The sequence below is a fragment of the Salmo salar genome, chromosome ssa07 (genome assembly GCF_905237065.1).
Source record: "Salmo salar chromosome ssa07, Ssal_v3.1, whole genome shotgun sequence".
Classification (NCBI taxonomy): Eukaryota; Metazoa; Chordata; class Actinopteri; order Salmoniformes; family Salmonidae; genus Salmo; species Salmo salar.
Window position 1 is genome coordinate 49,169,823 of NC_059448.1, and position 27,880 is coordinate 49,197,702.

The 27,880-nt window shown below is 42.6% G+C and overlaps 4 protein-coding genes across 11 annotated transcripts; 1 reads left to right on the plus strand and 3 right to left on the minus strand.

Annotated features, from left to right (window-relative positions):
- Positions 1-869: 869 nt before the first annotated feature.
- LOC106609511 (serine/threonine-protein kinase 38-like) lies at positions 870-9,164 on the minus strand. Its single transcript, XM_014208413.2, has 13 exons — positions 8,778-9,164; positions 7,039-7,178; positions 6,183-6,234; positions 5,900-6,022; positions 5,466-5,673; positions 4,580-4,734; positions 4,309-4,411; positions 4,121-4,182; positions 3,570-3,687; positions 3,295-3,418; positions 2,340-2,435; positions 2,040-2,131; positions 870-1,683 (listed from the first exon to the last, which is right to left on the minus strand). Exons 1-13 carry the CDS (start codon positions 8,793-8,795, stop codon positions 1,559-1,561), a joined length of 1,416 nt encoding a protein of 471 aa, XP_014063888.1. The 5' UTR covers positions 8,796-9,164; the 3' UTR covers positions 870-1,558.
- An 800-nt stretch (positions 9,165-9,964) lies between these two features.
- Positions 9,965-14,113, minus strand: LOC106609513 (mediator of RNA polymerase II transcription subunit 21). Of its 4 annotated transcripts, none has more exons than XM_014208418.2 (5): positions 13,898-14,113; positions 12,351-12,493; positions 11,943-12,057; positions 11,226-11,326; positions 9,965-10,740 (listed from the first exon to the last, which is right to left on the minus strand). In XM_014208418.2, the coding sequence occupies exons 1-5, from the start codon at positions 13,977-13,979 to the stop codon at positions 10,561-10,563; spliced, it is 621 nt and encodes a 206-aa protein (XP_014063893.1). In that variant the 5' UTR covers positions 13,980-14,113; the 3' UTR covers positions 9,965-10,560. The 4 variants fall into 4 exon arrangements, with proteins under 4 accessions (XP_014063893.1, XP_045578132.1, XP_045578131.1 ...); XM_045722176.1 differs by lacking the exon at positions 13,898-14,113 and adding an exon at positions 13,048-13,654; XM_045722175.1 differs by lacking the exon at positions 13,898-14,113 and adding an exon at positions 12,833-13,654.
- LOC106609512 (FGFR1 oncogene partner 2 homolog) lies at positions 12,440-15,165 on the plus strand. 3 transcript variants are annotated; one of them, XM_014208417.2, is made up of 6 exons: positions 12,441-12,740; positions 13,688-13,841; positions 13,938-14,055; positions 14,200-14,342; positions 14,457-14,570; positions 14,685-15,165. In XM_014208417.2, the coding sequence occupies exons 2-6, from the start codon at positions 13,707-13,709 to the stop codon at positions 14,820-14,822; spliced, it is 648 nt and encodes a 215-aa protein (XP_014063892.1). In that variant the 5' UTR covers positions 12,441-12,740; positions 13,688-13,706; the 3' UTR covers positions 14,823-15,165. The 3 variants fall into 3 exon arrangements, with proteins under 3 accessions (XP_014063889.1, XP_014063892.1, XP_014063890.1); XM_014208414.2 differs by having other exon boundaries at positions 12,440-12,740; positions 14,200-14,570; XM_014208415.2 differs by having other exon boundaries at positions 12,446-12,795; positions 14,200-14,570.
- Positions 15,166-15,347: 182 nt separating this feature from the next.
- LOC106609510 (transmembrane 7 superfamily member 3) lies at positions 15,348-27,684 on the minus strand. 3 transcript variants are annotated; one of them, XM_014208410.2, is made up of 12 exons: positions 27,378-27,684; positions 25,644-25,798; positions 24,103-24,253; positions 23,493-23,613; positions 21,753-21,924; positions 21,438-21,615; positions 20,814-20,900; positions 20,302-20,382; positions 18,328-18,480; positions 18,085-18,182; positions 17,746-17,908; positions 15,348-17,631 (listed from the first exon to the last, which is right to left on the minus strand). In XM_014208410.2, the coding sequence occupies exons 1-12, from the start codon at positions 27,541-27,543 to the stop codon at positions 17,378-17,380; spliced, it is 1,779 nt and encodes a 592-aa protein (XP_014063885.1). In that variant the 5' UTR covers positions 27,544-27,684; the 3' UTR covers positions 15,348-17,377. The 3 variants fall into 3 exon arrangements, with proteins under 3 accessions (XP_014063885.1, XP_014063887.1, XP_014063886.1); XM_014208412.2 differs by having other exon boundaries at positions 25,644-25,766; positions 27,378-27,683; XM_014208411.2 differs by lacking the exon at positions 20,814-20,900.
- Between the last annotated feature and the right edge of the window lie 196 nt (positions 27,685-27,880).

Here is a 27,880-nt window from a genome sequence, read left to right on the forward strand (position 1 = left end):
GGTGCACAACTAAATCAGAATCGCTGAAATGTTTGACCCCTACGTTTGAATATCTATTTGTATGACATCACCCACAGCGAGTGTTCTCTAAACTTGAGTAAATGTTTACTATAAAAAAGTACATTTAATTGAAAATGTAGTTCCTAACTTAAATGGATGCATTTTGGGGAGCGATGTGAAGTGGAGATCAAACATGATTTCCGATGTTCTTTAAAAAAAAAAAAAGTGCCATCTGATATCTTTGTCAATAAATTTGAACAGAAACATAACTAATGTAAAGTTAGACTCGGCGAAATGGCATTGCCACGAGCAGCACCGCAGATACGGAGATGAGCGAGATGCAAGACGTTGCTCTCCCGCAGTCACACACAGCATCTGAGCATGTGCACGGGTTTGCTTCATACCGTATACACGGTGGTAGCCACGGGACCAAAAAAGCAGAGAAGTTGAGTATCACGCTTCAACGCTCTTAGTTGTTGCGGAAATTAACCCAATATACTGTTTACTTTCTGCATCATATTGCTACCTTTAAGTATTAGTAGCATTGAATTTTCATTGACATACATGACTTGTCCTCTAACTTGCAAAAACAAATCTGCTTCTACATTACCGCTTCTTATCTCAACCACTAGAATGCAACACTTTTCTATGCATCTTTAACACCATTAAATAATTTAGAGCTATTAATTCCAGATTATCAAGGCATTAAATAGACACCACAATGGATTAATCCCAGAGCCATAGATACATGTACGGATAGCTCACCATACTCCATGTTAGCAGCGAACGTTCCATGACGGAAGGATTACTATTTGCATTGTAACTAGAATGAAACTTTTTGGCTAACATGGCACCCATAAAAGACTTGAAACGTTAGAACTTTTTATACCTACAAGTTTAGCAAACAATGTTTACTTAACATTAACTACATGCATTTTTCTGCAGTCATACACGAGGTCACTAGGATAACCCCCAACGAATACCCTGTGTGTGGGGCAGTCCTTCTCCAGTGTTTTAGACCCTGCAAATCAGTGTGTAAACATGCAGATATGATGGTCGCGTTCCCCTGCTCAGACGTTCCATCAACAAATGGTTGCGTACCTCGTCATCGACTATGCCGTCGGGCACCAGATTGCTATAACATGATGTGGTTAGCCGATAGGTAAAATACCTATCCAGGTGTTGTAAGATCGGGCATACTTCAAAGACGCCTGGGCAGAAGAACACGCCCGTTGATTTAGTCACCCAGTAGTAGTCACTTCAAAAGGGGAAGTTCAGTTTTTTCAGGTTAAGGAACCATCTAACATCAAGTTGTAAAACACAAACTTCCCCTTTAACAGCCCAAGCAAGGCCTAAGACAAAATACGATACATGTATATGTTCCTCTTGCCATTGGTGCCCCAATGGATCTGTGGCCAAGCAGGAAAACCCTGGTGAAGCATGAAGCAAAGAACCTCCTCATCATCATTCTTGATCCTGTGCTTTCAGCACAGCAGGGGTTTACCGCCCAACCCTGTGTCTACATTGTCTCTCCCTTTTCCCTCATGCCCTCCTCATCTCAGGCCTTCCCTGCCTTCATGTATGTGGGGATGGTGCCTCGCTGAGTCAGCCCCTCAAACCTCTTGTAGGTGTAGTTCAAGAACACCCAGTCCTTGGATTTGTCTGGCTCCGTCACGTTGGAAACTGAAACAAGATTGTAAATTATATACAACAGTGTATTAAGGTTAATACCAGTGTTATTGTCTCCTCCTTGCCACTAGAGGGCAACACTGAATAGGAACTTAATCTAGATCTCAGAACTGTAGGAATGTGTGAATAACAACAGGACTATGGGTCCTATTTAATCTAAATTGGAGATGAGCCGGAGATGATGACTCAAAGATTCCTGTACACCAAAGCAAACCTGCACCGCAGCACAAATGTTTCTTCTGCTTTAATAGTTTTTACATTTTCTCATTCATTTCATGCTTATTGTGAAGAACTTTGAGCTGCATTTCATGTATGAAAAGTAGTAGTAGAGACAAAGTGATTATTATTACCTGGCTGAAGGATGTCCGATTCTGGGAACTCATCAAAGTTCGATGTGTCATCGATGCTCTTGATCTCAATGGAGATGGCAGCTGGTCTTTCCCTATGGAAGGAGGGCAAAATGTGAGTCGTTGGTCTATTTAAAACCTTTGTCCTAATGCATTTTGCTGAAACGCACCAAAGACAACCAAATTAAAGCTAAGTGACTTGGCTTTTGTTTGGGCTGTGGTTGCATGTTATACCTCCTTTAAGATATTGCCATCACACATGCTTAGACACCCACACGTAAGTACTGAAGAACAAACACATACCTGATGTGTTCCCAGTCCACAGGCTCAAAGAAGGCGTGACTCTTCATCTCCTCAACACTCACAGCACCAACACGGTTCTCAGCGTCATTACAGTACCTGAAATGGGTTCATGTTGTTGGAGCACCAAAGCCTTTGTTTCACAAAATAGGGAATCCATTGCGCTGAAATAAAATGTCAACTTTACTGCAGTTTGATACGGCGTGTTTTTGTGGATGTGATCATTTTAGTAACTCAGCCTGCAGATGTGACTTACGATCCAGTTATAATGCATTATAAGACATGTCATTAACATGTATGACCTTATAATGTCTTCGTCATTAACATCTCATAATGATCATGAGAAACAGCTATTTTGAGTTCTCCCAATCTAGCAAATGTGAAGCTATAGGCCTAAAATATAAGACATTATATAAGGTTCACATCTTTATAACAAGTATTAAAGCACTAACTATAAGTGTTAGCTGTCAGAGCAGCTTACGGATCACTGCACCTGTACACAGCCCATCTGTAAATAGCCCATCCAACTACCTCATCCCCATATTGTTTTTTTTGTGTTGCTATTTTGCACCCCAGTATCTCTACTTGCACATCATCATCTGCACATCTATCATTCCAGTGTTAATGCTAAATTGTAATTATTTTGCCTCTATGGCCTATTTATTGCCTTACCTCCCTAATCTTACTACATTTGCACACACTGTATATAGATTTTTCTATTGTGTTATTGACTGTACGTTTGTTTAACCCATGTGTAACTCTGTTGTTTTTGTCACACTGCTTTGCTTCATCTTGGCCAGGTCGCAGTTGTAAATGAGAACTTGTTCTCAACTGTCCTACCTGGTTAAATAAAAAATGATACCAGTAAAGTGTTATAATACTTTTTTCCTAAGAGGACAATACACTCTGATACATACACACAATCGGATATCCTATAAGGTTTCATATGACCACAAACCTGAGAATCAAGTCCTTGGCCCGCTCTGAGATGGGCACCTCAGGGGGGAAGACCAAGGTCTCCTTCCAGTTCATCACCTTCCTATACGTCTCCTGGGGTGTTTCAGAACAGAACGGGGGGTACCCTGAGAGAGACACCAGGGGAGAATGTCAGTATGTTACAAAGTAGGAACAATGAGTTAGGACGTTTTTTCAGAAAGTTAGCTGGCTATCTTTGAGTTCATAATGAAACACAGACTTGGGCATGTTGTAATTGACTCGGTTACATAGACATACCTATCAGCATCTCATACATGATGACCCCCAGAGACCACCAGTCACAGAGCTTGTTGTATCCCGTCTGCAGGAACACCTCTGGGGCAATATAGTCCGGTGTTCCCACTGTGGAGTAGGCCTGTTGGTTAAACACAAACAGATGGGGAGACACTAATAAGTAAATTCAACCCAAAGGCTACAGTATTGGGTGTGCTTGTTTCACAGTCCATGGTCTGTGGTGCTCAGAAGATCCTTAACAAAAACACTCATGAGATCCCTGAGAGGGATCCTACTCAAAGGACCATTGGGAAGGGCGGTACCAAAGATAAGATGGCTTCCCTGTGGCTCAGTTGGTAGAGCATGGTGTGTGCAACGCCAGGGTTGTGGGTTCGATTCCCACGGGGGGCCAATACAACAAAAAAAAATGCATGAAATTAAATTAAATGTATGAAATGAACGCATTCACTACTGTAAGTCGCTCTGGATAAGAGCGTCTGCTAAATGACTAAAATGTAAAAAATAAATATAATGGGCAGTAAAATATATAGTCTCTCACATGTACAAACTCTTACCAGTTGCCTCCGGTTCTTCTTCCACGTCTCTGCTTTTCTCTTTGAGTTCATGTTTTGGAAGGCTGTGGAATATTGCAAGTTCAAAGACATGGCAGTGTTCTACCATAAAAACGACTGAATAAACAAATTCTATTTTGTCTGAATGAAAATAAAAGTGAATGATTCACAGGTTGTAAAGAGGGACTCACAGAAGTCACTGGGAGGGTTGTGTGTGAGGTTCCTGTAGAACTCTGTACGGTGGGCCTTCTTCAGTCCCGTACACAGACCAAAATCAGACAGCTTTACATGGCCCTGCAGAAGAAAAAAAAAAAGACTCTCCGATCACACCTTCAATATGAACGCTTATTATATACTTTAATTGAATTGGCCATCTGTAAGTGAATGCTTCTCTGTGTGCGTGTCTCTGAGCATGTGTCTGTTTGTGTACAGGGGTAGGCCTGGACCAGGCCAGTGTCTCACCCTGGAGTCCAGAAGCAGGTTATCAGGTTTGATGTCTCTGTGGATGAAACCCAGCTGGTGGATGGAGTCGATGGCCAGGACGGTCTCAGCTATGTAGAACTGGGTAGCCTCTTCAGACAGGGTGTCCTTTTTCATCAGCAGGGTCATCATGTCACCTGCACATTGAATTGATATTAATGACACTAACCCCGTTGTTTTACATGATGTAACAGATGACCAATTAAATTAAAGTATATAATAACAGTATACACTCATTGGCCAGTTTATTAGCTACACCCATCCAGTACCGGGTAGAACCCTTTTGCCTCCAGAACAGCCTGAATTCGTCAGGCATGGATAGTACAAGGTGTGGCATTCAGACGTTGCACAATTGGTATCAAGGGACCAGGAAAACGTGTGCCAGGAAAACATTCCCCACACCATTACCACCAGCCTGTACCGTAGACACCAGGCCGGATGGGTCCATGGACTCACGCTGCTTAAGCCAAAACCAGATGCTGCCATCAGCATGACGCAACAAGAACCGGGATTCGTCAGACCAAATTACACTCATTGTTAATTACACTCAGTGGAGCTGCTGGTAAAACTTTCTTAACTTGGACATTGATTTTTGGCCATGTTAAAGTTTACACTTCCCTCTTTCAATTATCATGTAGGGAGGTTAAAATAATGAAAAACTATCTACCAAATCTATTCATTGATTGCTTCTCCTTGACATTATCATTCACCCGACAAGATGTGAAAATAGTTTTTATTACTAACATGATGGGAAAGGTTAAAGAACCCTGCTCTAGATGTCTCTATGTACAATGTATAATGTCACTATATTTATTCCTAATAATTCTATCTAATAAAAAATGGTTTGATGTAATTTGTGGAAACCCACCTCCAGGTAGAAACTCCATGATGAGGTAGAGGTTCCTCTTATCCTGGAAACTGTAGAACATCTTGACCACCCAGGCCCCGTCCGCCTCCACCAAGATGTCCCTCTCTGCCCGAATATGAGCCACCTGCTCCTTCTCCAACATGTCAGCTTTCCTCAAGATCTTCATGGCATATATGTGCCCAGTGTCTTTTTTCTGCACCAAGCGGACCTGAGGACAAACGTAGGAGTCACACATGAGTATGCCACATTTGAGAGGCTTAAGTGTAATCAGTTGCTAACTGCTTGATAAATGAGTGGTCAGACCAAACCATGCATTGCAAACTTTTTTGAAAACTTCAGTAAAGACCATATTAATCCACAATCAATACCAGCATACACTCAAAGGTCCATATAAAGAAAATAAACTGAAGAGAGAGAGAGATATCATAACATACCTCTCCAAAGGCGCCTCGACCAATGACCTTTAGCGACTCAAAGTCATCCAGGCCCAGCCGGGTCCTCTTCAGCCGCAGGAACTCTGTCTCCTTCCTGGCGTGCTGGGAGCGTCGCATGATCTTCTGTTGAGAAACACGGGCACAGAGACACCGATAATCAGTTCCATTTGGTTTCCTCTAAAATAGTAGATGTGACAAACATGCAAAGAAAGTGCTACCCACGACTTTGATTCCAATCCACTATTGGAATTAAAGCCATCGTTCCACACGTGTGGAGGTTTACCTCTTCATCTATCAAGCCTTCCTCATCCATCACTTTCTCCAGCTTCTTCTGCCTGGAAAAACAGAGGGGAACATGCAGGTATTCTGAAACCAGTCTACCCCAGTCGTGTTACTCTGAAACCAGTCTACCCCAGTCGTGTTACTCTGAAACCAGTCTACCCCAGTCGTGTTACTCTGAAACCAGTCTACCCCAGTCGTGTTACTCTGAAACCAGTCTACCCCAGTCGTGTTATTCTGAAACCAGTCTACCCCAGTCGTGTTATTCTGAAACCAGTCTACCCCAGTCGTGTTACTCTGAAACCAGTCTACCCCAGTCGTGTTACTCTGAAACCAGTCTACCCCAGTCGTGTTACTCTGAAACCAGTCTACCCCAGTCTAGTTATTCTGAAACAGTCTACCCCAGTCTAGTTATTCTGAAACAGTCTACCCCAGTCTAGTCCGTGGTGGTGTTGTCTTTCATGATCATGTCTCAACATTTTTCAGACATAAAACTGTGATGATTGTTAATGATTAAAGTGCAATTTCTACTCCAAATGTTATGGTGGCTATATAGCCTACCCTGAGAGTTATTGTTGTGTGTTACGGTTTCACCCACCATAGTAGAGATGTCCTACAGGAGCCACGGTACTTTGGCTAAACAGTTGTAATTGTGATGCTAGCTCACAAACGTGAGGATGCTCGGGTTGGAATAAACCCCAGCCATTTTCTAAAGAACAAAGTCTCTTTCATTCTCTCAACACAACAACCCACTATTTGGCTCCTCTTAAAATGTAGCCCAAACAAGCTTGCGTTGCCAAATGCAAATATTCGGAACACCTGGCTGTCACATGCATGGGTGGCCTATAGGAGACACGTACCTGGTCTCTCGCTCCTCGTGTTGTGTCAGCAGAGTGCTGTAGAAGTTCTCCAGTGTCAGCTTGGCCACGGTCACCCTCTCCCGGGTGTGGTTGCTCATGGGAAGGGCAGCTGCAGTCCCTCCCGTCATGGCCATACTATCCTGTAGAGCAAAGGGAAACAATGACAACACTGACTGACTGAGGCCCAATACACATGTACTGATATTCAACATAAGCCTACTGTACATCCAAAAGTATTTAGTTCCAGTTGAGTAATATCTGAGAGACATTGTATTGCTACTGTCTATTACTAGCAGTGAGGTGCCTGTTTTAACTTGTCTTTGCATAATACAGACCAGTATGCCCACACTAAAACATCTAATGTGACTTCTGTACCTATTCTCAGTAAATCTTATGTAAATTCATCCAGTGTAGATATGTATAGATTGCATTTGGATGAATGTTACAGTGCTATTTGGGTTGTTAGGTTATTTGGATCCATTCAGATATTTCTTGATTGTTTGTTAAAATCTTGTATTATTTATGTTCTTGCTTGACATTTTACTGCATTTTTAGGTGCTAGTAACATAAGCATTTTGCTGCACCTGCTATAACATCTGCTAAACTGTGTACGTAACCAAAAAAGGTTGATTTGATGCAAGTTCACTCTTTCTTGAAATACAGGTGCAGAGAGAGGGGCCATTGTGTGCAGTGGGGGGGGGAAGGAACGTTAAACATGCAATCAAGAAACCAAGTGGTCTCCACCCTGTGAGTCAGCACCGGACAGGAAGCAACTCCCCTTCAGCATGAAAAGACCCAGTCATGATGCCAGAGGGAGGGGGACTGTCTGGGACATACACACAGCCAAGAACAACACCAAGCTCCATGCCCTCAGCTACATCTCAATAGGCAGTGAGGAAGAGTGTTTTGGGGGACTGGTCCATAGGGTTGAGCTCATGTACCAGTCCAATGAATCACAACACAATTTCCAATGCCTGTTTTCATGAGTTGTGCACCAGGCTCCTGCTCCCGTTGCCTAAAACTTCACCCTTAAATTCTTCTGCGTTCCCTATGCAAAGGCCATCTTTAATTATACTATTAGGTATGTCAATTTAGCAACAAAGACATATTGTATTTTCCTGAGATTTAAACTAGTAGTTAGTACTAGTAGTAATGTCCTTTGTTGTGTGGATTTCAGACATTCTGTATCTCATCACGACTCAGGCATGATTGAAATAAGGATATTTCTGATGGCCTTACCAAAGCTTGTGAATTGTGATGTTTTATTTGAAACCAGTGTTTTGGAGGTCCCATTGTTATTTGAGAAATTTTAACTATTGAATTTGATAAATAGCTAGATCCAAAATAGAAAATGATTGGACGTAGACGCAAAATTGGAATGTAAAGACACATTATTTAATTCAATTCCAATGACTCAATGTATATAAGAAGATGCCCATGATGAGGACGCTGCTTATGTGGCGCCAGTGTTAATAAGGACTGTACGAGCAGGTGATGATGAACACGTCATTGCCATGATTTGTGCATTGGGTTGCGTAACACACGTAAACATGACAAAACCACAGGTATGCAGGCAACGAAACAAGTCCGCCAACGAGAAGATAACTGTATTGAATGCTGTCATTGCAATTTGACATCTAGGCTAGATGTAGGCTGTCTATGTCTTGATAGCTGCTGATCGACGTTGACCATAATGTCAAAACTATCCAGACTTGGATTTAATAATAGCTTTTACCTACCTCTGTATCCTGCTCCATATTCAATTGATGGCTAGGCTAGCTGCCCAGCCCTGCTCCAATATGACAGAATTTAGGTCCGTAAATTTAACTAGAGAATGAGGGGAAAGACTCGACGTTATGTACTAGCTATCCAGCGTTAACTAGATACACACACTGCAAACACGGACTGTGTATGGAGAAAATAAAAGACTTGAGTCAATGACAACTATTTTTGATATTTAACAAGACTAACAGTACAAGGGTTTGGTAAGCGTTGCTTGTCTCCATTCATCCATCTTCGACCTCAACCCTCCCTGTAAATAGTAAAATACCCAATTACTCCAGGAATGGATGCACTAAGAAACATAACGCTTACTCCACGCAAGTACATGCTACAGAAATGACACCTAGATTAGCCAATAGAAGAAGAGAAAATGAAATAAATGTTTATTTTAACCAATCGGTCATGGAAATATTGGGGACGTAACCTAGCTATCTACCAATCAGAGGAAAGTAATATGCCTTTTTTCAGGTCCGTCCACCGGTTTACCCTGAGCATGGTTGCGTTCCAGGCCGCCTACATTGTAGTAATTGAAAATACAGTATATTACAGGGAATGGTTTAACGATGATAGGACTGCAATGTGGCCAGCCTCTGGAACACTTCTCACTTCAATTAATCGTTGAAGACCGGTTTCCCAGCTAGTGAGAGAGTTTTATTAATGTCCCGGGTGAATCGGGTTAGCTTTGATGCATTCGTTTTGGAACTGGGCTGCATCCCCTGGGTGAATCAGGTGTCTGATGAAAACAAAAGCGATGTAGGTTAAGCATGTGTAGTAATGAGTAGGATTGTCTTTTCACATGCAAAATGGATTGCTTTTGATTAAAAGGCTTCATCTACCATCCAAATGAAAACTAGTTGAATTCAAACATATTTTATGATAAATAATGTTTCTGAATGATGCACAATGTTGACAATATCACGAGCTGTGCAGATTACCGTTCGATTTGAGCAGGGTGCGCCTCACTCCGAGTTCGCCCATTCACGTTATGAGCTACAGCCGGTTCTACCCGGGCTGCTCAATCGAAACCCCTTAGTATATAAGACTTAAAAAAAACACTTTCAATTCAAGGGCATTCTGTGTTGCATATCAAAATATAAAACATTAAAAAAACACTAACATTCCACATAAAATGCAAACACTGGACTTAATTTTAAAATGCCATTTATGCCTAGAAATAAACTGTTGATAAAAACATTGGTATAAAATAAATACAAAACCTGCCTTTCTAAAACAACAGGGCTTGCTTGTAAAGGGGTATTGTTTGTTGGCATGCAGCATGTAAAATGGGCTTCTATCAATTTAAGATTGTTGTTCCTTTTACCAGCTGCTTTCTGTATGTACAAAAATGGCTACCAACAGCAGTCAGCAGACTTAACAAGCATCCTCAAAATAACCAGGGTTAAGAAAATGACAGCAGATATTGACACCAGAGCAGTGCTTTTTAATCCAAAATAGAGTGTGCCAAGAAAAGGACAGAGTAAACAGTTCCTTGCTGGCAGAACTCAAGGTCCTTGTGTAAAGGAACATGTGGGTTCATGGCTTGCCTCACTGAATTCCCCAAGCACCAACTTCCCACTCACATATTGCGAGAAGTATTTTCCATAGATTCACATCCTTGAGAGGTCAGCTGTTCAGGTCCACCCAGTGGGCTCTTTATTTGATTTCCTGTACACATTTACGCCCTCTGGTGTATTTATGTGAGAAAGTGATGTGAGAATGTCTTTGCCCCATGTGTGGGGGTCATGATTCAGGCGGTGTGGTCTGGCTGGGTCCTCCACTGCGAGTACGAAGTTGTGACTGCGCAATATCAGCCAGGGCGCTTTGGATCTTCTCCAGTAGCAAGTCCCCACGGTATACCACCTCTTCGAGACGTGCCGCTGCATCATGATTCTCCTCCTCCAACTGCCGCAGACTGGCCGCCTAGGGAGAGGGGCAGGGAGTAAGACAAGAAAGGTGAGAGGGGGTGAGGGGGAAAAGAGGGAGTGAAGAAAGTCAAAACCTCCGTACAAAATGTATAGAAACTGTAGTTATTTGAGCGTGAAGTCATTGAAGTAATGTGTGCCAAAGTGAGAGTGGAGAGTAAATATTCCCATCTACACTTCTTATAAGGCGATTTACCAAAGCTATTTGTTTGTATGTCCGGGACAGGGCTATGGTAACCAATGCTAAGTATAGCCACTTACAAGCCTGACTTGGATTGCAACCAAAGTAGTTACAGATTCCAGCCAGTCCACCCCTGGCTCCATATGCTATTTCCAAAGTAAGAGATTGTAATACAGAATTAGAAGTGAATTATCGCTTTCACTTGAAAGAATGTACTATAATCATTTTCAACATGAGAATGGCACTCTAGTTAGAGGTTTTCCACTCCTGTTGAATCACAGGAGTAAAGTCAGCCTCCATACCTGTAGAGCTGCCGTGGACTCCTCACTAGGCAGTGAGTCAATCAGCACGTCCACATCCTTAGCTGTCCGGGCAATCAGTGCAGCAAATAGTTGGGCATACTCTAGGGAAAGAAATAACAACCCCATTTCAAATTAAAGGTGTAATCCGTAAACTTTTCATATGCAAATAGCGCTGTCCGGTCAAAGTCGTTATTTCCGTCAAATTGTATTATATTTATGCGACATAAGATTACATTTGTATCAGCAAGGTGTCAAATGACTTTCACATTGCTGGTGGCTAACAATGTAAGCGAATGGCAAGCGTATGTCTTGAACTTGGATCATCCTGTCCGAAGACAAACACACTGTCCACTGCTCCAACTTGGGGAAAGTCGTAACAGACTTACATTTGTTAGGTTCCTTATACAAACCCCTCAGAACTGGAAGCACTCCAACTTTCTTTCAAGTGCCTTCCTATGTCCATCCTTGCCTCCAACAGCATCACATGAGAGTACATCATAGAAATCAAATCAAGGATTCTATTTCTGTGGAGTACAACCCACTTCTGACACCAGCGCATTGCTGGTTAAGGGCTTGTATGCAAGCCTTTCACTGTGAGATCTACACCTGTTGTATTTGGCGCAAATGGGTGTAAGTCTTGAACTCAGGTTGCCTAGTCCAAAGGCAAACATGCCCCAATGGTGTCCCACTTGGATCTAATATCTGACATGTCCTTACCCTCAGTGGGGTTCGATGGCTGGTCCTTGTTGATTGCTGTCTGTATGTTGTTGAACGAAGCTGGCGGCGCACACTGCTGCAGCACCCCGATTGCATTGCAAAACTGATCAGCAAGCTGAAAGACATCAAAAACACGTCAGAAAAATATTGTCATGAGAGCATATTGACTTAACACAAATAAGACATTAAACAACGTGATTGTTTGTTAGTTAGCTAAAGTTAGTGAGCTCAGCAAACCTTGCAACCAAGAACCGATAGAGAACTTAGCCAACTAGCTAGCTGTCATTATTCAGCCTAGTCCGCTTCCAAATACTAAGTCAGTCAATCTAAACGTGACATGACAATTTGCTGAGCATGAAAAAAATTGTGGGGTGCACTAATAGCTAAATGAAAAAAAATTGATCATACCGAATTGACTGCATCTTGAAGTTGCGTTAGCCTGTCCGCCATCTTTGTTGTTTCTCCTTGGATTTCCGGGCTGACTAAACGTTTCTTAGCGTGTTGTTGCCACCCGCAGGTTGGAGTACACAACGCACACAGTGAAAGAAAATCTAAGAAAGAAAGAAAACAAAACTGGAAAAGGAGTATCAGAGATGTTAAGTAATGTAATCAGTATCTGATTGGGGGAAAGTGTCTGATAGACCTAGCTATCCTAACTGGAATACAGAAGGAGGGGAAGCTATTCAGTTTGACCGCAGCGCTTGTAATCTAAAGAATCCGGAACGTGCCCATACATTTCCCAGACTGCAGCAGTAACAACAGGAAGTGTACAGCTTGGCTAAGGAGTTTCTCGCTAAGGTAAATCTACGAGTATTGGTTCGTTTTATGTGTAATTTCACTTTTCTTCTTACAGGTAAGTGTAGCAACTTTTCAGAAAATACAATACCAACATGAGACTCTTGCAGCTTTTGTTTGCTTGTATTTTCAGTGACCGATTCACCTGATTTCCGTAGCATTTAACTAGCTACTGTAGCTAGCTAACCTTGTTGATTTGTTAGCTAGTATATCAACAAGGTTAGCTAGTATCTGACTGACAACTGCCTAACAACATCATTCTGATTACGACAGTCAGTAGGCTGCCGTAATTATCATTTAGCTAAGGTACCCTGTTCGAATACTTTGCAAACATCCTTTTGGTTGTCCACTGGTCAGTCACTGGAAAAATAGTCAGAAACTCTGAAGGTTAGCTGTATACCAGGGGCGTATACCAGAAAATGTTGTAAAACGTTTCCTAAACGGAAACAAACGGGGCGGGACCTTCCTTAAATTGTCCAGTAGAAACTCTTGTTTTTCTCTGTTTGGTTATTAAAGGGTAAACGGTTTACGTAATGAATACGTCCCTGCTGACCGGGAGATTATACGAGTTAGCGAGCTATTTAGACAGTAACGGTACATGAATGAGGGTCCAGGTCAATCATGATGTTTAGTATTGTTAGGATATGGTGACTCTGTCAGGATTTTAGTCCATGCATTTTGACAAGCTCATGTGCCAAGTATTTATATAATGGATGCCAAGATGCAACTTTGCCTAAGATCTTAAGTCTTCTAAGTTACATTAGGACTGATTTGATAAATATGGTTGGATCTCCCTATACTTTAGCACATACTTATACCAATCCAATGCTTTCAAATCCTTGAGGGGCAGTGAGCAGGTGCACATTCCAGGGAGAAGGGGGAGAAATTGAATGATGTATTCATGTTTGGTGAGGCTTTGGAGCAGCAACTTAACCTTATTTTCCTTCCAGTGTACTTTTTCAAACAGAGATGACGTGTTCATTAGAAAATGTATTATCAGACGCCAAGTCGCTGGTGGAAAGACTTCGCAACCATGACAATGCAGCGGAGGTACTTATCGAACAGACAACGTCCCTTAACAAGAGGGTGGAGGCGATGAAACAGGTAATGCAGCTCTTTTGATTGGTGTTGGAAAGGGTACACACTTGCCTTTAACTGACCTTTATTGAGTTGACTGGAGTTCTGTGTATCTGTTTGCAGTATCAGGAGGAGATTGAATCGCTGAACCAGGTGGCCCGGCATCGGCCCCGTTCCAGCCTCGTCATGGGCATTCAGCAGGAAAACCGGCAGATCCGTGACCTACAGCAGGAAAACAAAGGTAGAGCACTGAGTGTGATAAGCTGAAAAACAAATGAAGCTACTCTATTTATTGGTTTCATAACAGGCATATTACCAGTTGAAAAAGTACCCTGTCTGGATAAATCCATAGAAATGTGCGTATCTATATTTTCTCTCCCTGCAGAGTTGAGAACCTCCCTGGAGGAACACCAGTCGGCCATAGAGCTCATCATGACTAAATACAGGGAGCAGGTCTTCAGACTCCTCATGGCCAGTAAGAAGGATGACCCAGCCATCGTCAACCAATTAAAGGAGCAGCACACCACTGTGAGTGACCCACCCTCTTCTTGTGTCACATCATACTCAGGAGCTACCCTTTCTTCTTGTATCGAGGAAGTTCAAAGCAAATATTTATATTGTTTCTATTCTATGACTCTGCAGGAAATGCAAGCGCACATAGACAAGATCAACGAGATGGCTACGGTGATGAGGAAGGCCATCGAAGTGGATGAGGGGAGGTTGTGTGAAGACGAGGAGAGGATTAAGCAACTAGAGGTGAGTCACACAGGTTGGCTGTATTCTCGCAGTTTACTAAAAGCATTGACTGAGTACTAACAGTACTACTATTTCAAACATACTGTTAAACGTATGCATGTTTTTTTGGGTCAGCTGGAGAACAGTGGTCTTCGTGAGCTGCTAGGGATCAGTCGAGAGGCCTTCCTAGTTCTGACGAGAGAGGAGGCCTCGGATAGCACATCCCTGTCTGCACTGTTGACCAGCGCTGACATCAGCCTCCGGAAGAGTTAGGCCCACACCAGCACTAGCTTGGAGAGAGTGTGTGTATATATGCGCCCCCACCTTGTACAGACCATACCCCCCAATCCCCTACAGCCACACAGACTCCCAGAGGGCACTCGACAACGAACGATGCCACAGGTCATACTGCCGCCCACCTGTCATGCTACAATGGAGGTATACAGCAGGAAGCCTCTGAGACAAATGGGAAAATCCTCCATCAGTTTAGTCTGTCATGCATTTTTAATCTTGGCACACATTGTGCTATCTGATGAGCCTGTGGGGTTTTAAAGTGTGAATGAATGAAAGTGCTGCTCTTGAATGACAATAAAACACTTGAAAGAAACATGTTAAAGTTTGGCTAGTGCCCTCCAGCTGAAACCCAGTGGTGGAAACACCGTATGCGTGAACAGGACTCTTTGGAATGCACAACTTACTGTATGTAGACTGTAAATTAGACCTAATGGTTGCACCATGATACATCACAACTTCACTGATGACAAACTTTGGGACAAGAGGAGCAGAGAAACGAACAAGTGATTTTTAGGACAAACAATTTATCACATTTCTCACACAACAAAACAAACACTATAGACAAACAGCCCATTTTAAAACAAGACATGGCACATGAAAAGGTAAGTAGCTAAGAGCTGTAGTGAAAAATACTGAAAGGCAACCTTGACTTTCAAGAAAGCTTCATGAGTAATCTTAGTGCATAGAAGCATTTCCTAGTGTGGAATTTCAACAGTATGGCTATAATTTTACTATGTCGGCCTCCTCACACCCCTGTGTGTTTTGGTTTGGAAACTGAGAAAAGTAGAAATGGCCATTTCTACCTGCATTTCAGTCTTTCCCATCCTTGACATTGTAATGCTAATCATGAAAGATCAATAAATTCCCTATCAAATTTTAATTCAACATCCTGTCGTGTGCAAATGGCGAGGATTTACAAAATCACTGGTGGGATATTACACTGCATCTGAGGATACCTTGTTGTTTTGCACAAGAGGTAAAATAACCTCTTAAATTATCCACTTAAGTTTCAATATTACTGAACATTGAGGAAAAACTGACATTGGTCATGGAATGCATTAATAAACCATGTCATGTGACTGCAGGCAAACTCCTGTACGCATCATGAATGCCTCAATAAGCCAGATTTTCATACCAAATCACATACTGGGTGGGTAATGAGAGAGAAAGAACCTAAAGAAAAAGTCCCACAAAACACATATTGGACTACCTTAAAATCAGTGTTTCCCCTCGGTTCATTTAGCAGCGGTGGCCCACAAGACGCGCTTTTAAAGGGATAGTCGTTGGCTCAATGATTGGAGGTCTATGGGAACAGCTGGCAGGACATTGTGCTTACAATACTAGCAATGCACCCACCCAGCTACCCTTGCACCACTGCTAAAAAAAAGTCATAGGGGAAACACTGAAAATGCTTTACCAAACAAAGGCGGGCAATAGAGAACATAAACAGCAGGCCCACTTTAAGGAAGCGTTAGGCCAGCTGACAGAGCAATAGAGGCTGTGGCACTTGTCGTTTGCTCTTCCTGCAACTGCTCAACACTTCAGGAAATCCTGAAGGGCTTGGCAATATCACCATTTCCTATAATATCAGTGTTCAGGATCCACCTACACCTGCCACTTGTGGTTTATGATTTTAGAGTGCTATCAAACATGTCCATGAAATCAAGAGAGGATACATTTTAGGCTGCAAGTTCCCACCCATACCACTAAGTGTTCGATTTAACAACTACGTTTCGCAAAAAGGGTCCCCAAAACACATGCATATTTCAATATAAACCAAACTCATATTTCTTAAAAATGTAATTGTTCATATTTGTAAAAAGAAAAAGAAAAATAGTGGCCTCTAAATACACAGTTTTACAAAACATGGTGTAAAAGTGACAGTTTGCCAACGAAAATGTTGACAAAACATTAAAAACAATTTACAGCCATTGGAGCCAAAATGGGAATACCCAGAACTGGTATTAAGATAAACAAAGTATACTTACTTTTACACTAAAATGAATACCTACCTACCTACCTACCTACCAAATGTTGCTGTCAAAGCCATCTCAAAAAGACTGTCTGCATCTTACTGTTCCAAATGTTTTCTTGTGCTTTTCAGTGGTATTAAAACACATAAGTTGCCCATACCGGTATGCTGTAACCCTAGTTGTTTAAAAGGCACTGTGATGTACTAGGAGAGATGGTGCCCAACTATTTTGGCACAATATTAAGTGGCAGCGGTAACAACTTCCTCAGTACCGTCTAAGAACATGCAGCCAAATACCATAAGACTGAGGAAGTGAAACAAATCATGCTCGAAAATAATGCTTTGAAAATTCTGTGTGCACTTTGTGGCAAAGTTCTTCCCCAGGCATATAAACACTACCTTAATGGACTGTTACCATCATCAAAGGAATGAAAACATCCATAATCTGGAATGGAAAGACTCCAAACGCAATGGTGCTTCCCCTGTAGATAGAGAGCCCATGCCCCATAGCAACCTCCTAGTGGGGTGAATCAGTCTACCTTGCTGGGTAAAATGGGTGGGTTTAAAGGAGGAGGGGTGTGCACTCGCCAGCCGACTCTCTCCTGCCAGTCAGCTGTCGGGCACGGGCGAGGAGACGGGACGGGAGTGAGGACGTGTGGTGGCTTGGGTCCAGAACGTTGGTCTTGCGGCGCTCCCGCTCTTGCAGCCACATGAGATAAGGGCTGGGGGGGAAGAAGGGCCGTGTGCGTTCCCGGTAGAGCTGTAGCACGATACCAGACACACCCAGAACCACCCACACTGTGATCATGATGAAATCTGGAAGACCAAGAAGACAAAAAGATGTTAGGTTGAAAGGTCAAAATCAGGTGCACAACATATGGCCTGCCGCAGGTTAAATAAAAGAAAACTCTCTGAAGTGATTTTACTCACCAATGTCCTGGAAAGGCACATCAGTAAAGGCCTTGCTGAAGTTGTCGTTGAGGAAGCGTTTGAGAATGTTAAGGGTGATGTAGGAGAGGCTGGTATATATGTAAGCATTCACAGCCAGCACCACAGCATAGGCTCCAGCTACACCACACGTAGTGATGTTACCCTGCAGACAGACAACACCCACACAGCAATTTTACCCAGAGACTCCATTTCCATATTTGTCCTCCCAAATCTTTGAAAGTTCTAAGCCCTTCTTGAGTTTAAAGTGGGAGGGGACTATGGCGTTGAATTGGACAGCCACTGTAAAGAACGTGCAGAAGGGTAGGGATCAGGGCCTACCTCTCTTGGCCAGCGGACAAAGAAGAGCGGTACCCCCACCACGATGCAGCTGAACGTCACCCAGAACACCACATTTGAACGGAACACCTGTATGTCACCTGGGGAAGTGATGAGAATTTTTTTACAACTTTGTTACAATACTTTCTGTGTCATACAACATTAATCTGATTGAGCATTATCCTGCTTGAACTAGTCAATCAAATAAATAATCATCTGATGTAGGTGTTTTTTTGGTTCTTTTACCGACAGGCGTGAAGAAGACAATGGAGGAGATGAGGAACCCCAGCATGAGACCGACGACGACGACACAGGACATAACTGAGCCAAAGCGCCACCAGCTCATCACCAGGATAACTCCCCCCACTACGCCAATCACTGCTGTCAGCGTCAGACGGACTGCAGGGAGGAAACACAGACACTGCTGTCAGGGTCAGGCGGACTGCAGGGAGGAAACACAGACACTGCTGTCAGGGTCAGGCGGACTGCAGGGAGGAAACACAGACACTGCTGTCAGGGTCAGGCGGACTGCAGGGAGGAAACACAGACACTGCTGTCAGGGTCAGGCGGACTGCAGGGAGGAAACACAGACACTGCTGTCAGGGTCAGGCGGACTGCAGGGAGGAAACACAGACACTGCTGTCAGGGTCAGACGGACTGCAGGGAGGAAACACAGACACTGCTGTCAGGGTCAGGCGGACTGCAGGGAGGAAACACAGACACTGCTGTCAGGGTCAGGCGGACTGCAGGGAGGAAACACAGACACTGCTGTCAGGGTCAGGCGGACTGCAGGGAGGAAACACAGACACTGCTGTCAGGGTCAGACGGACTGCAGGGAGGAAACACAGACACTGCTGTCAGGGTCAGGCGGACTGCAGGGAGGAAACACAGAGTCTGCTGTCAGGGTCAGGCGGACCTCAGGGAGGAAACACAGACACTGCTGTCAGGGTCAGACGGAGAGGGAGTTGGAAAAATATCTTTATTTTTCATAGAGCTATAGAAGAATGAGAACCTGAGCTTCTGGCAGGAGGTCCATCTCAGACTGACCCCAAATAAATGAAAGCAAGTCCAGGAATTTCTTCAAGTCTAAACTCAACTGCTCTACAGATAGATTAACATTCTTTAATAATCTTTATACTAAACCATGTGCTCTTCAGCATGTTGGAACCCGTGCGCCAAATTAATTACTGGAAGTGCTTTTACAGTGAGATGTTTGTTCTACGCAGAAATGTGTTGTTTCACACTGAACTGTGTGTTGTGCACTGGGGAAGTTTCCCATTGCATCCTGGATGAGTTTTTGCACCCATCCATCAGCTCCACCACTGACCAAATCACATTAGGGTTTGAGTGTGTAATTCTGAATTCATACGCTCACCTCCATCCTCTATGACTAACACATATACAAGCCAACACTGACATCACCTTGCATATGGGGAGCACAAAAACCCATGCAAGCCATTCTAGGTTTCTCCAAATCAACATACACAAACTAACATAAGCATAAAATGCATACGTGACATGTTTTGCTCGGCCTTTAAGATGGCATGTGGGGCGGCAGGTAGCCTAGTGGTTAGAGTGTTGGGCTCCCCAAGCTGACAAGGTATAAATCTGTCGTTCTACCCCTGAACAAGGCATTTAACCCACTGTTCCTAGGCCGTCATTGTAAATAAGAATTTGTTCTCAACTGACTTGCCTAGTTAAACAAAGGTTAAATGAAAATGTTTAAATAAAATATCACTTATCTCCATACTGTAACAACTGTACTGACTTTGCACTGGCTAATCTGATTGCATTTCCCAGTTAAGGAGACCAACAGGAGTTTTTTTCAACTGAGCTGACCTGATTGAATCCCAGAAAAACTCTATGCTTTCAGGGGGCACCGACTGGAGCTCCCAAATTAAAATAGGATAATTTTTGGGGAAAATCATATTGATATGGCATGACTATCTAGTTCACATTTGTGAAAGACCTGTGACGATTAATGCAATTTGTCTGGCCGCAAAGCCAGTTTGTATGGCTAATTTAATTCCAAAATACTGTATGCTTTGGAGACGCATTAAAATCTAGAGGGAGTACAGAGATAACTGAACAAGCATATGACCAAATAAATTGAAGCCAATGTTTACTATAGAAAAAAACACAACAGAATTAATATCCTTATCAACCTGGCTGACAAGGTCAACAATCTTCTTATGTTCATTTGAAATCTCTTGAACTTACTGTCATAGTCCAGCTTTGTAGTTCTTGTGATCAGGACAAAAAAAAGAAACGCTGCAAAGCCAAAGCCCATACAGAATAGCTCTAAGAGAGAGGAAGATGGAGAGGGGAACAAGGGAGGAAAGTTTAATACGGGAGAGCAACACAGTAAACACACATTTTCTAGCATGACATCTAAGACTGGTTTCACAGACCCAGATTAAACCTGGTACTGGACTAAAAACATGACCAGCGAAGAGTCTATTTATTATTTTTCTTTCACATTATTTTTGCCCATTATGTGGGAGAAACAGTTTACAAAAAGACCTTTAACATCCAGCCCATATTTTCATTAGCTGGCTGGCATGAACTTTAAACGAGAGTTGGCCTTTCACAAACCATAAATAACTGAGATACAGCTATTAGGGAGCAGCTATTTATTACTGGTGTTCTATAGGGAGGAAAAGCCCTGGACTTCTCAAGACAGTGATGTAGTGGAAAACTTGGTAAGTCAACACTTGTTTCCAACTACTCACCACATTTGAAAAAGCGGTGCCCAAAGAAGCACACGAAGAGGCCAGCTAAACCAGCGATGGTGAAGAAGATCCTTGTGGATATCTTCCCTAGAGGAAAAGAAAGTACATCAGCCTTTAGTCATTCTGTCTTTCCCCATAGTTGGTCTAACTTGTTGTTGGTCTAACAAGAGACTCTGTGTCGACTGTTTGTCTTTTTTCTCCTGCTCTGAAATTGCTTATTGCTCCATTACAGTGTGTTACTGTTGATGAGAGTTGACATATGGGTTCATAAGTCAGTTGCTAATAAAAATAGAGGCTGAAATCAGCTGACAACATATTCCCAGGGTACTGGTGTCGATCTTCCCTGGTCTTAAATGCATGCTGTCCTTCAAGGTGCATTCCATAGGATTTCCACAGAAATAGCCCTCAAGGTCTCAGCCAGAACGATTGCAGTACAGTAAACGTCTTCTGTGTAGAATGACATTATGCTCTCGTTCCACTCAGCAACAAGTCTCATTGAATAAGGCCCCGGGAATTCAGACAGGAATACTCATATCTTTGGAAATGTCTCCATTATAGACATATATTGACTGACGTTTCCCTGCAAAAAGACCCTTTTGACCCAGTGCTGGTTGTCCCACTTACCCAGAGTGTCGCAGCCATCCAGGGTGGAGGAGAAGCTGCAGGCATAGGTATGGACAGGGATATACGAGGAAGAGGTGTTAAGCACTGGGTCTCTGACTATGACAGAGTAGATGACACCCTGGCCCGGGATGGAGCTAAACACTACCTCTGTCTTGTCATTGGATGATAGTGTCATGATCTACAGGGAGAAAAAAAAGGAGAAAAGCTCAGCATACCATTACACCACAACCAGCAAGTTTACAGTGTACAATCCCAATCTGTATTTTTATACATGTCCATTTTGCACTACATTCACACTGTTATCTATCAACTAACCCTTTTCCCATGCTCTCTCATGGTCTGCACATTGGCCACACTCTGGATGCTGGTGATGAGGCTCTGCTCTGATAGGTCGCTCTCAGGCAGGAAGTACTGGTAGATATCATACCTCAGGCGCCATCGAGTGTTTTCACCTACTTCAGTGTCACAGGCGGGCGGATTGGAGCCCCTGAGGAGGTGCCAACAGAGGTCAGTTCACAATGGATTCTGAAAGTTTGCTTTAAAGTACGAATGCGCATTTAGGGAAACAGCACCACTGTTCGCCCCCCAGTGCCTTTGTTATTGTTTTGTTGATGAAAACAGAGCAGAGAAGAGTCCGGCAGCGAGGTAAAAAAAAAGTGCACTGCATATTTGGCTGTTCTATCGCGTGTACAGTGATGTCAGAGGAGAAAAACAGTGGTTGTTGTAATATCCTAAACGGACATGGCACTTTCACCTATTAAGGATTCTAGCTTTAAACAAAAATGTTGTCGATTTTTATATTTAAAAAATTCTACATATTTTTCACAATGAAATAAGATAGCTCAGAAGGGCCGTCACAAATAATAATAACACAGCAATATGAAACTGCAACAGAAAGGGCCGTAGTGGGTTTCTTTTTTTAAATACAATTTAGAGACTACGCAAAATAAGTGTCCCCATCACTTTGGTCTCATTCAAAATCTTTCAAAATCTTTGTGACTCTTTTTTTGTTTCGCCACAGACCTCCCCAGACCTCTTTGGTAGTTTGCTTTCTGAATCACTGCTTTTCAAAATCTCAGTTTATTTTGGTTCCAGGTAAATTTAGATACAGTTCAGTCTACAGACCACAGGCCAATGTTACATTTTAGCTGCTTGATGCACAACAGGAAGATTGTGTGTGTGTTTTCCGCTCTGCAGCCTGCTTGGCCCTGACAGAATTTTGTGTGTGTTTCCACTCTGCGGTCTGTGTAATGTGAGTGAGTAGGTACTGTATGTGGAAATACTAAAAGCCAGCACTTCCCATATCCTGGTCACCAGATCTGTTTGGGCTGTCTTGCCAACTCCTATGATCATTATCACACCATAGCCTGATTAACAGCAACAAAGTATTTTCTTTATTTACATAAGAAAATATCAATGATTTCCCTCTCCCAAAATGCTGAAGAGGTTGGGTTCCAATCACTGTACCTCGCCACTTGTGGGTAAATCTATTTTCTCTACTAAAGCACATTCCTAGCCAGAGCCCTGGCATTAAGACATTTCTTACTTTGCTTCCACCACAACGAAAGCCACACAAATGTAGGACAACACATAATCCACTCATAAGAATGCATTTTCTTTCAGTCACAGGACTATTTATTTGGCTAATTGTTGGCTTTTTACCAGGGTTAACTTTAAAATGTATAAATGTAACAGTTTAGCTTCCGTCCCTCTCCTCGCCACTACCTGGGCTCGAACCAGGGACCCTCTGCACACAACCAGGGACCCTCTGCACACATCAACAACAGCCACCCTCGAAGCATCATTACCCATCGTGCCACAAGAGCCGCGGCCCTTACAGAGCAAGGGGAACAACTACTTCCAAGCTCTCAGAGCGAGTGACGTCACCAATTGGGACGCTATTAGCGCGCACCACCGCTAACTAGCTAGCCATTTCACATTGGTTACATAAACAAAAACATATGCAGAGTGTGCCCTGCCTCACATTTGTTTGCAGTGAGACAGAAGTGATTAAATCCAAGACGCTCGTACATAAACCCTCTAGCGTGTTGTTACCTTGAATAGCCAATATTTGCAGGTGCAAAGCGGATAGTAGTCTCAAAAATGTTGTAGTGGAGGTAGACATTTGGGTCAATGTCCAGGTCAAACTCCAGATTACAAGCTCCAGGGACTGGGTCTGCAGAGAGAGAGAAAACACATCATTAAAACCAGCCAATCAAGTCACTGTTTTTTCTTGAAGTCCATTGACAGTGCAGTAGTAGCAGACTGTTGAGAGTTTGTACCATTGGTCTATGCAGATGGCCTACTGGTGACTGTGGAGAAGTTGTAGAGTGCAGATTACTCTACACAGATACAATCAGTTAGGTGGAAGACAAAACAGCTTTGAAATTTGTCCTCAGTTGACTATTTGTTTTGTTCAATAATCTAACTGACATACTTTGTTTGAAACGGTACTAGAACCTCTTGCTATTGTTTTGACATGGTATATGGAGTGGTTAAAACAATGGTGGATTGAGGGTGAGTAGTGAGAGGTAAAATATCCTGGAATGCTAACAGTGATGTAAGGCAACATACTGCAGCCCCTTGACAGATAGTGGGAGGCCACCTAAAACTTAGAGGAATTGGTGGATTATTTTGGGAAGTGGAGATGGAAGGGCATACATACCAGAGCTGGTGTAGGGGAGGATGACCCCAGTGCCGGCCACAGAGTTGCCATCAGGGGCCAGCAGGAACCAGGAGAACTTGGTCTGACCGGGGATCAGGGGTGAGAGAAGGCCTGAGTCCACCGCTGTTAGAGAGAGGCCCAGCCCTGGCATCTGCCCAAAGTAGTCAACCAGACAATCACTCAAATAGTCAGTCAACAACACAGCCCTAATCCATCCAACTCAGTCACCAAACCAAAGCCTGAAATCCCATGAAGACCTGTGTTCTAAAGCTCTAAGTCAATCTTTAGTTGATTTCAATGCACTGATTTGCCTGAAAGTTTCAGTTGCTCTCAATGTTCTATGTATCCTGGCAAATAATGTCTCCATTGTGAGTAACTCTAACGTAGTAGTTACCATATTACCACCATGTTATTAATGCTTTATTCAGTGCTGTAATGTAAAGTACTACTGAAATGTGCACAGACGCCCGGCTGACACCTAGCTGTAGGCTATACCTGCCAGATGGTTTTGATAGTGGAGAAAAAAAACGACTTGTAGTGATATTCACTTCCAGACGACACTCATTAACTGTCTATGCTGTGTTTGGTACATTTTCCCCTTAACAGTTGGGGACAGTTTTCTTTGTTGACTTCACTACAGTCAGAGCATGTTAACTGCTTTAGCCTATTCCCACCATGAGTTACGACTACTTTGAGTTACGACTACTTTGAGTTACGACTACTTTGAGTTACGACTACTTTGAGTTACGACTACTTTGAGTTACGACTACTTTGAGTTACGACTACTTTGAGTTACGACTACTTTGAGTTACTTGTGTTACGACTACTTTGAGTTACGACTACTTTGAGTTACGACTACTTTGGGTTACGACTACTTTGAGTTACGACTACTTTGAGTTAGTTGTGTTACGACTACTTTGAGTTACGACTACTTTGAGTTACGACTACTTTGAGTTACGACTACTTTGAGTTAGTTCAAAGCGTTTTCAGTAGAAAGAGGGAAAGGCGTTCACAAAGGTTTCCGTCAGCACCAAAGAGCTTGTGACCAGCCTAACACATGACCACAGCTCTACTCAGAGTGTCTGCAAATCTCACAAGACTCCGCCGCAAGTGGGTCACTAGAAATGGTGTGTGTGTGATTGGGTGATTGGCGATTGTTTCTTCACCAAACCCTTAGGATCTCTGGGACCAAGGCCAGGATTGGTCAACCTATCTTACGCTTGCCTCATGCCCCGTCTTCCTCCCATGATGAGCAACCAGTCTGGTTCCACATCATCTGACTTCCCTCCACAAGTCAGTGGACCGATCAGTGCCAATCGTGTGTGTGTGTGTGTGTGTGTGTGTGTGTGTGTGTGTGTGTGTGTGTGTGTGTGTGTGTGTGTGTGTGTGTGTGTGTGTGTGTGTGTGTGTGTGTGTGTGTTCGTACGTGTTTGATAGGGTAATAGGTCATATTGAATGAATGAACATTGACCTGAATTAGACTATTACATAAATCTATTTTACCCTGAGCATGTGTGTTTGTGTGTGAGCCAGTGTCTTACCCTGGTGTAGGACAGCGTAGCATTGCTGTGCTGTGTATGGAACTGGAGGGTGATAAAGGCCACTTCAGGGGGGATTCTGGAGACCACTGCCTGCACTGTCTCGTTCTCATTCACATTCACGTTCTGAAAGGTGTTGAACAGAAAAACCACCCGATCTGAGAGAGGAAATATATGTTACAGCATTATCCTCCCTGGCTATCCACAACCTGTTACTAGGTTCATTTATATACGGTGGTTCCTAAATTATTCACACCGTTAAAGATGAGCCAAAATGACTGTATAAAATCAAAAATTCAAATACTGAGCTACAGTATATTCTATGCTCAACAAATTTGGAAATGATATTGTTTTAAACTAATACAATTGCTCAGAGAAAGAGATTCTGTTTAACTAGTAATACTTTTTTTCTCAAAAAGGTAGTGGTAAAAAATATTGACACCTCTGTTTTCAATACCACTCATACCTCACCTTGCAAGGATAACAGCACTGAGCCTTTTTCTAAAATGTTTTATGAGTTGGCCACCCGTAAGTGTGAATGTCTTTCCAGTTCTGCTGTTCTGATTTCTGTTGACGGCCCACTGATAAATCTCGCACAGGGTGCTGTGACTATGTGGTTACGCCTGTGGTTTTGACAACATCATCCAGGATGTGAGCCTATCGTAAGTACATCTGAGAATGACACCTTTAATCCACAACATACACCCAAAACAAGGCAGGCCAGATCCTCATACAACACAACTATTGTAACTATTGTGACACCAAATAGACTACTGGTTGTGTATTACACATGCCTTTTCACTTTCTACTCTCTTGCTCCCCATCCTTTGTACAGCCTTGTGTCTACTTTTCTGGTCGCTTCTTTTCCATTCGTTTAACAAAAAACGTAAGCAGCCAATTCCTAATGCCTGCTGCTTTCTCAAGCATTAAATATGTCAATGGCATCCAACCTGTTCACTAGCGACCATTTCACTTGCAGTGTAATTAGCCCTACATTTCAATTATATGTAGTAGTAAAGTAATCAGATTCCATGAGAGAAATATCTATTTTTTAATGATGTGCATCCTGGCATGGCAAGAGTGGGTGTATACAATCAGCATTTTATCCTATGTTTAGTGTAGCATTTACATAGCCTATACAAACTGGGTATAAAATTGAGTGAAATATAAAACATATTTTTTTACTATGAACAATAATAGCCTTTTTTGAAATCCCAGAATAATCCCACACAACTATTTTACTGTTGAAGACATTGAATAGTGTTTTGCTTCCACTTTTCCAGCAACTAGTACAACTGTCTTCACTTCATCATAACCCAAACAATAAGGATGTTTAACTCCATTGTTTATTTTTGTTGATATTTGAGTCTTTGTAAACAAACAATGCCATTTCAAAATACAACTAGTTAACGTTAGTCCATATCATGGACTATCAGCCCGTGCATCCACAGTTCCATCTATGAATTTGAGTGGTTCATATTTCTCCAGCCTCAATGTGAAGACTAACTGCAACAATAGGTAACATCTCTAAACATAGGAATGGTTAACAATTCATTAAGTTAGTGGAGTAGATATCTCTGATTCAAAAAAGGCGTATATATCTTCTTCTTATAAAACAATAAGACGCTAGCTAGAGTATGATTGGCTTTCAGCCAGCAACCTTGATGATGTAATCTGAAAGTTATACAAATTAATCTATTGCCAATTGTATTTTAAAATATTGAACGCACTACTTACTTTCCACTTGTGCTACAACTCCATCACAGACCAAGACATATAAAAATATGTACATTAGCCAGGAGGACGGCATTTTCTTCAGGCCCACGTTCCTACTTCCTAGTCTGCTACATTCACTTGCAACACAGTTGCTGAGATATTCAAAGGCTACAGGCCAGCGCAACATAGTGTGGCTACAAATTCGTTTTCATTGCTGTTGTTGCTTCCGCGGAACAACTCCAACCATGTCCGGTCGCTCAAACGTACTACGAATGTCAACTGCTGCAAGCCACTTCCTTTCTCCAGGAGACGTCAAAACAAACTGGGCAGGTCCCAGTCCCTAGTCCTAGTGTGCGTTCCAGAGCGCATAGATTGTAACCTCGTGCTAGGTCTACATTTGCCAATCACTGAACAAAACAGCAACTGGGTGATTATGAAACCAGTTTTAAACATATCTGTAGCAAATTGAGTTACAAAACCATGATGTATCTGCAAAAATCAACTATCATTCTAAGGACTAAGAT

Coding starts and splice junctions, on each gene's coding strand:
- LOC106609511 (XM_014208413.2), bottom strand. Junction 3,688..4,120: donor AGAAGAACCGGAGGCAACTG/GTAAGAGTTTGT, acceptor TTTAACCAACAG/GCCTACTCCACAGTGGGAAC. Junction 2,436..3,294: donor GCCAAGGACTTGATTCTCAG/GTTTGTGGTCAT, acceptor AACCCATTTCAG/GTACTGTAATGACGCTGAGA.
- LOC106609512 (XM_014208414.2), top strand. CDS start 13,707: ATGACGTGTTCATTAGAAAATGTATTATCAGACGCCAAGTCGCTGGTG. Junction 14,056..14,199: donor CCTACAGCAGGAAAACAAAG/GTAGAGCACTGA, acceptor CTCTCCCTGCAG/AGTTGAGAACCTCCCTGGAG. Junction 14,571..14,684: donor AGAGGATTAAGCAACTAGAG/GTGAGTCACACA, acceptor TTTTTGGGTCAG/CTGGAGAACAGTGGTCTTCG.
- LOC106609513 (XM_014208418.2), bottom strand. CDS start 13,979: ATGCCGGGCCACCTGGTTCAGCGATTCAATCTCCTCCTGATACTGCAA. Junction 12,494..13,897: donor CTCCAGTCAACTCAATAAAG/GTCAGTTAAAGG, acceptor TTTCTTTCTTAG/ATTTTCTTTCACTGTGTGCG. Junction 12,058..12,350: donor TTCAAGATGCAGTCAATTCG/GTATGATCAATT, acceptor GATGTCTTTCAG/CTTGCTGATCAGTTTTGCAA.
- LOC106609510 (XM_014208410.2), bottom strand. CDS start 27,543: ATGTTGCGCTGGCCTGTAGCCTTTGAATATCTCAGCAACTGTGTTGCA. Junction 20,383..20,813: donor GCACCGCTTTTTCAAATGTG/GTGAGTAGTTGG, acceptor CCTCTCTCTTAG/AGCTATTCTGTATGGGCTTT. Junction 18,183..18,327: donor TGTCTTCTTCACGCCTGTCG/GTAAAAGAACCA, acceptor TCACTTCCCCAG/GTGACATACAGGTGTTCCGT.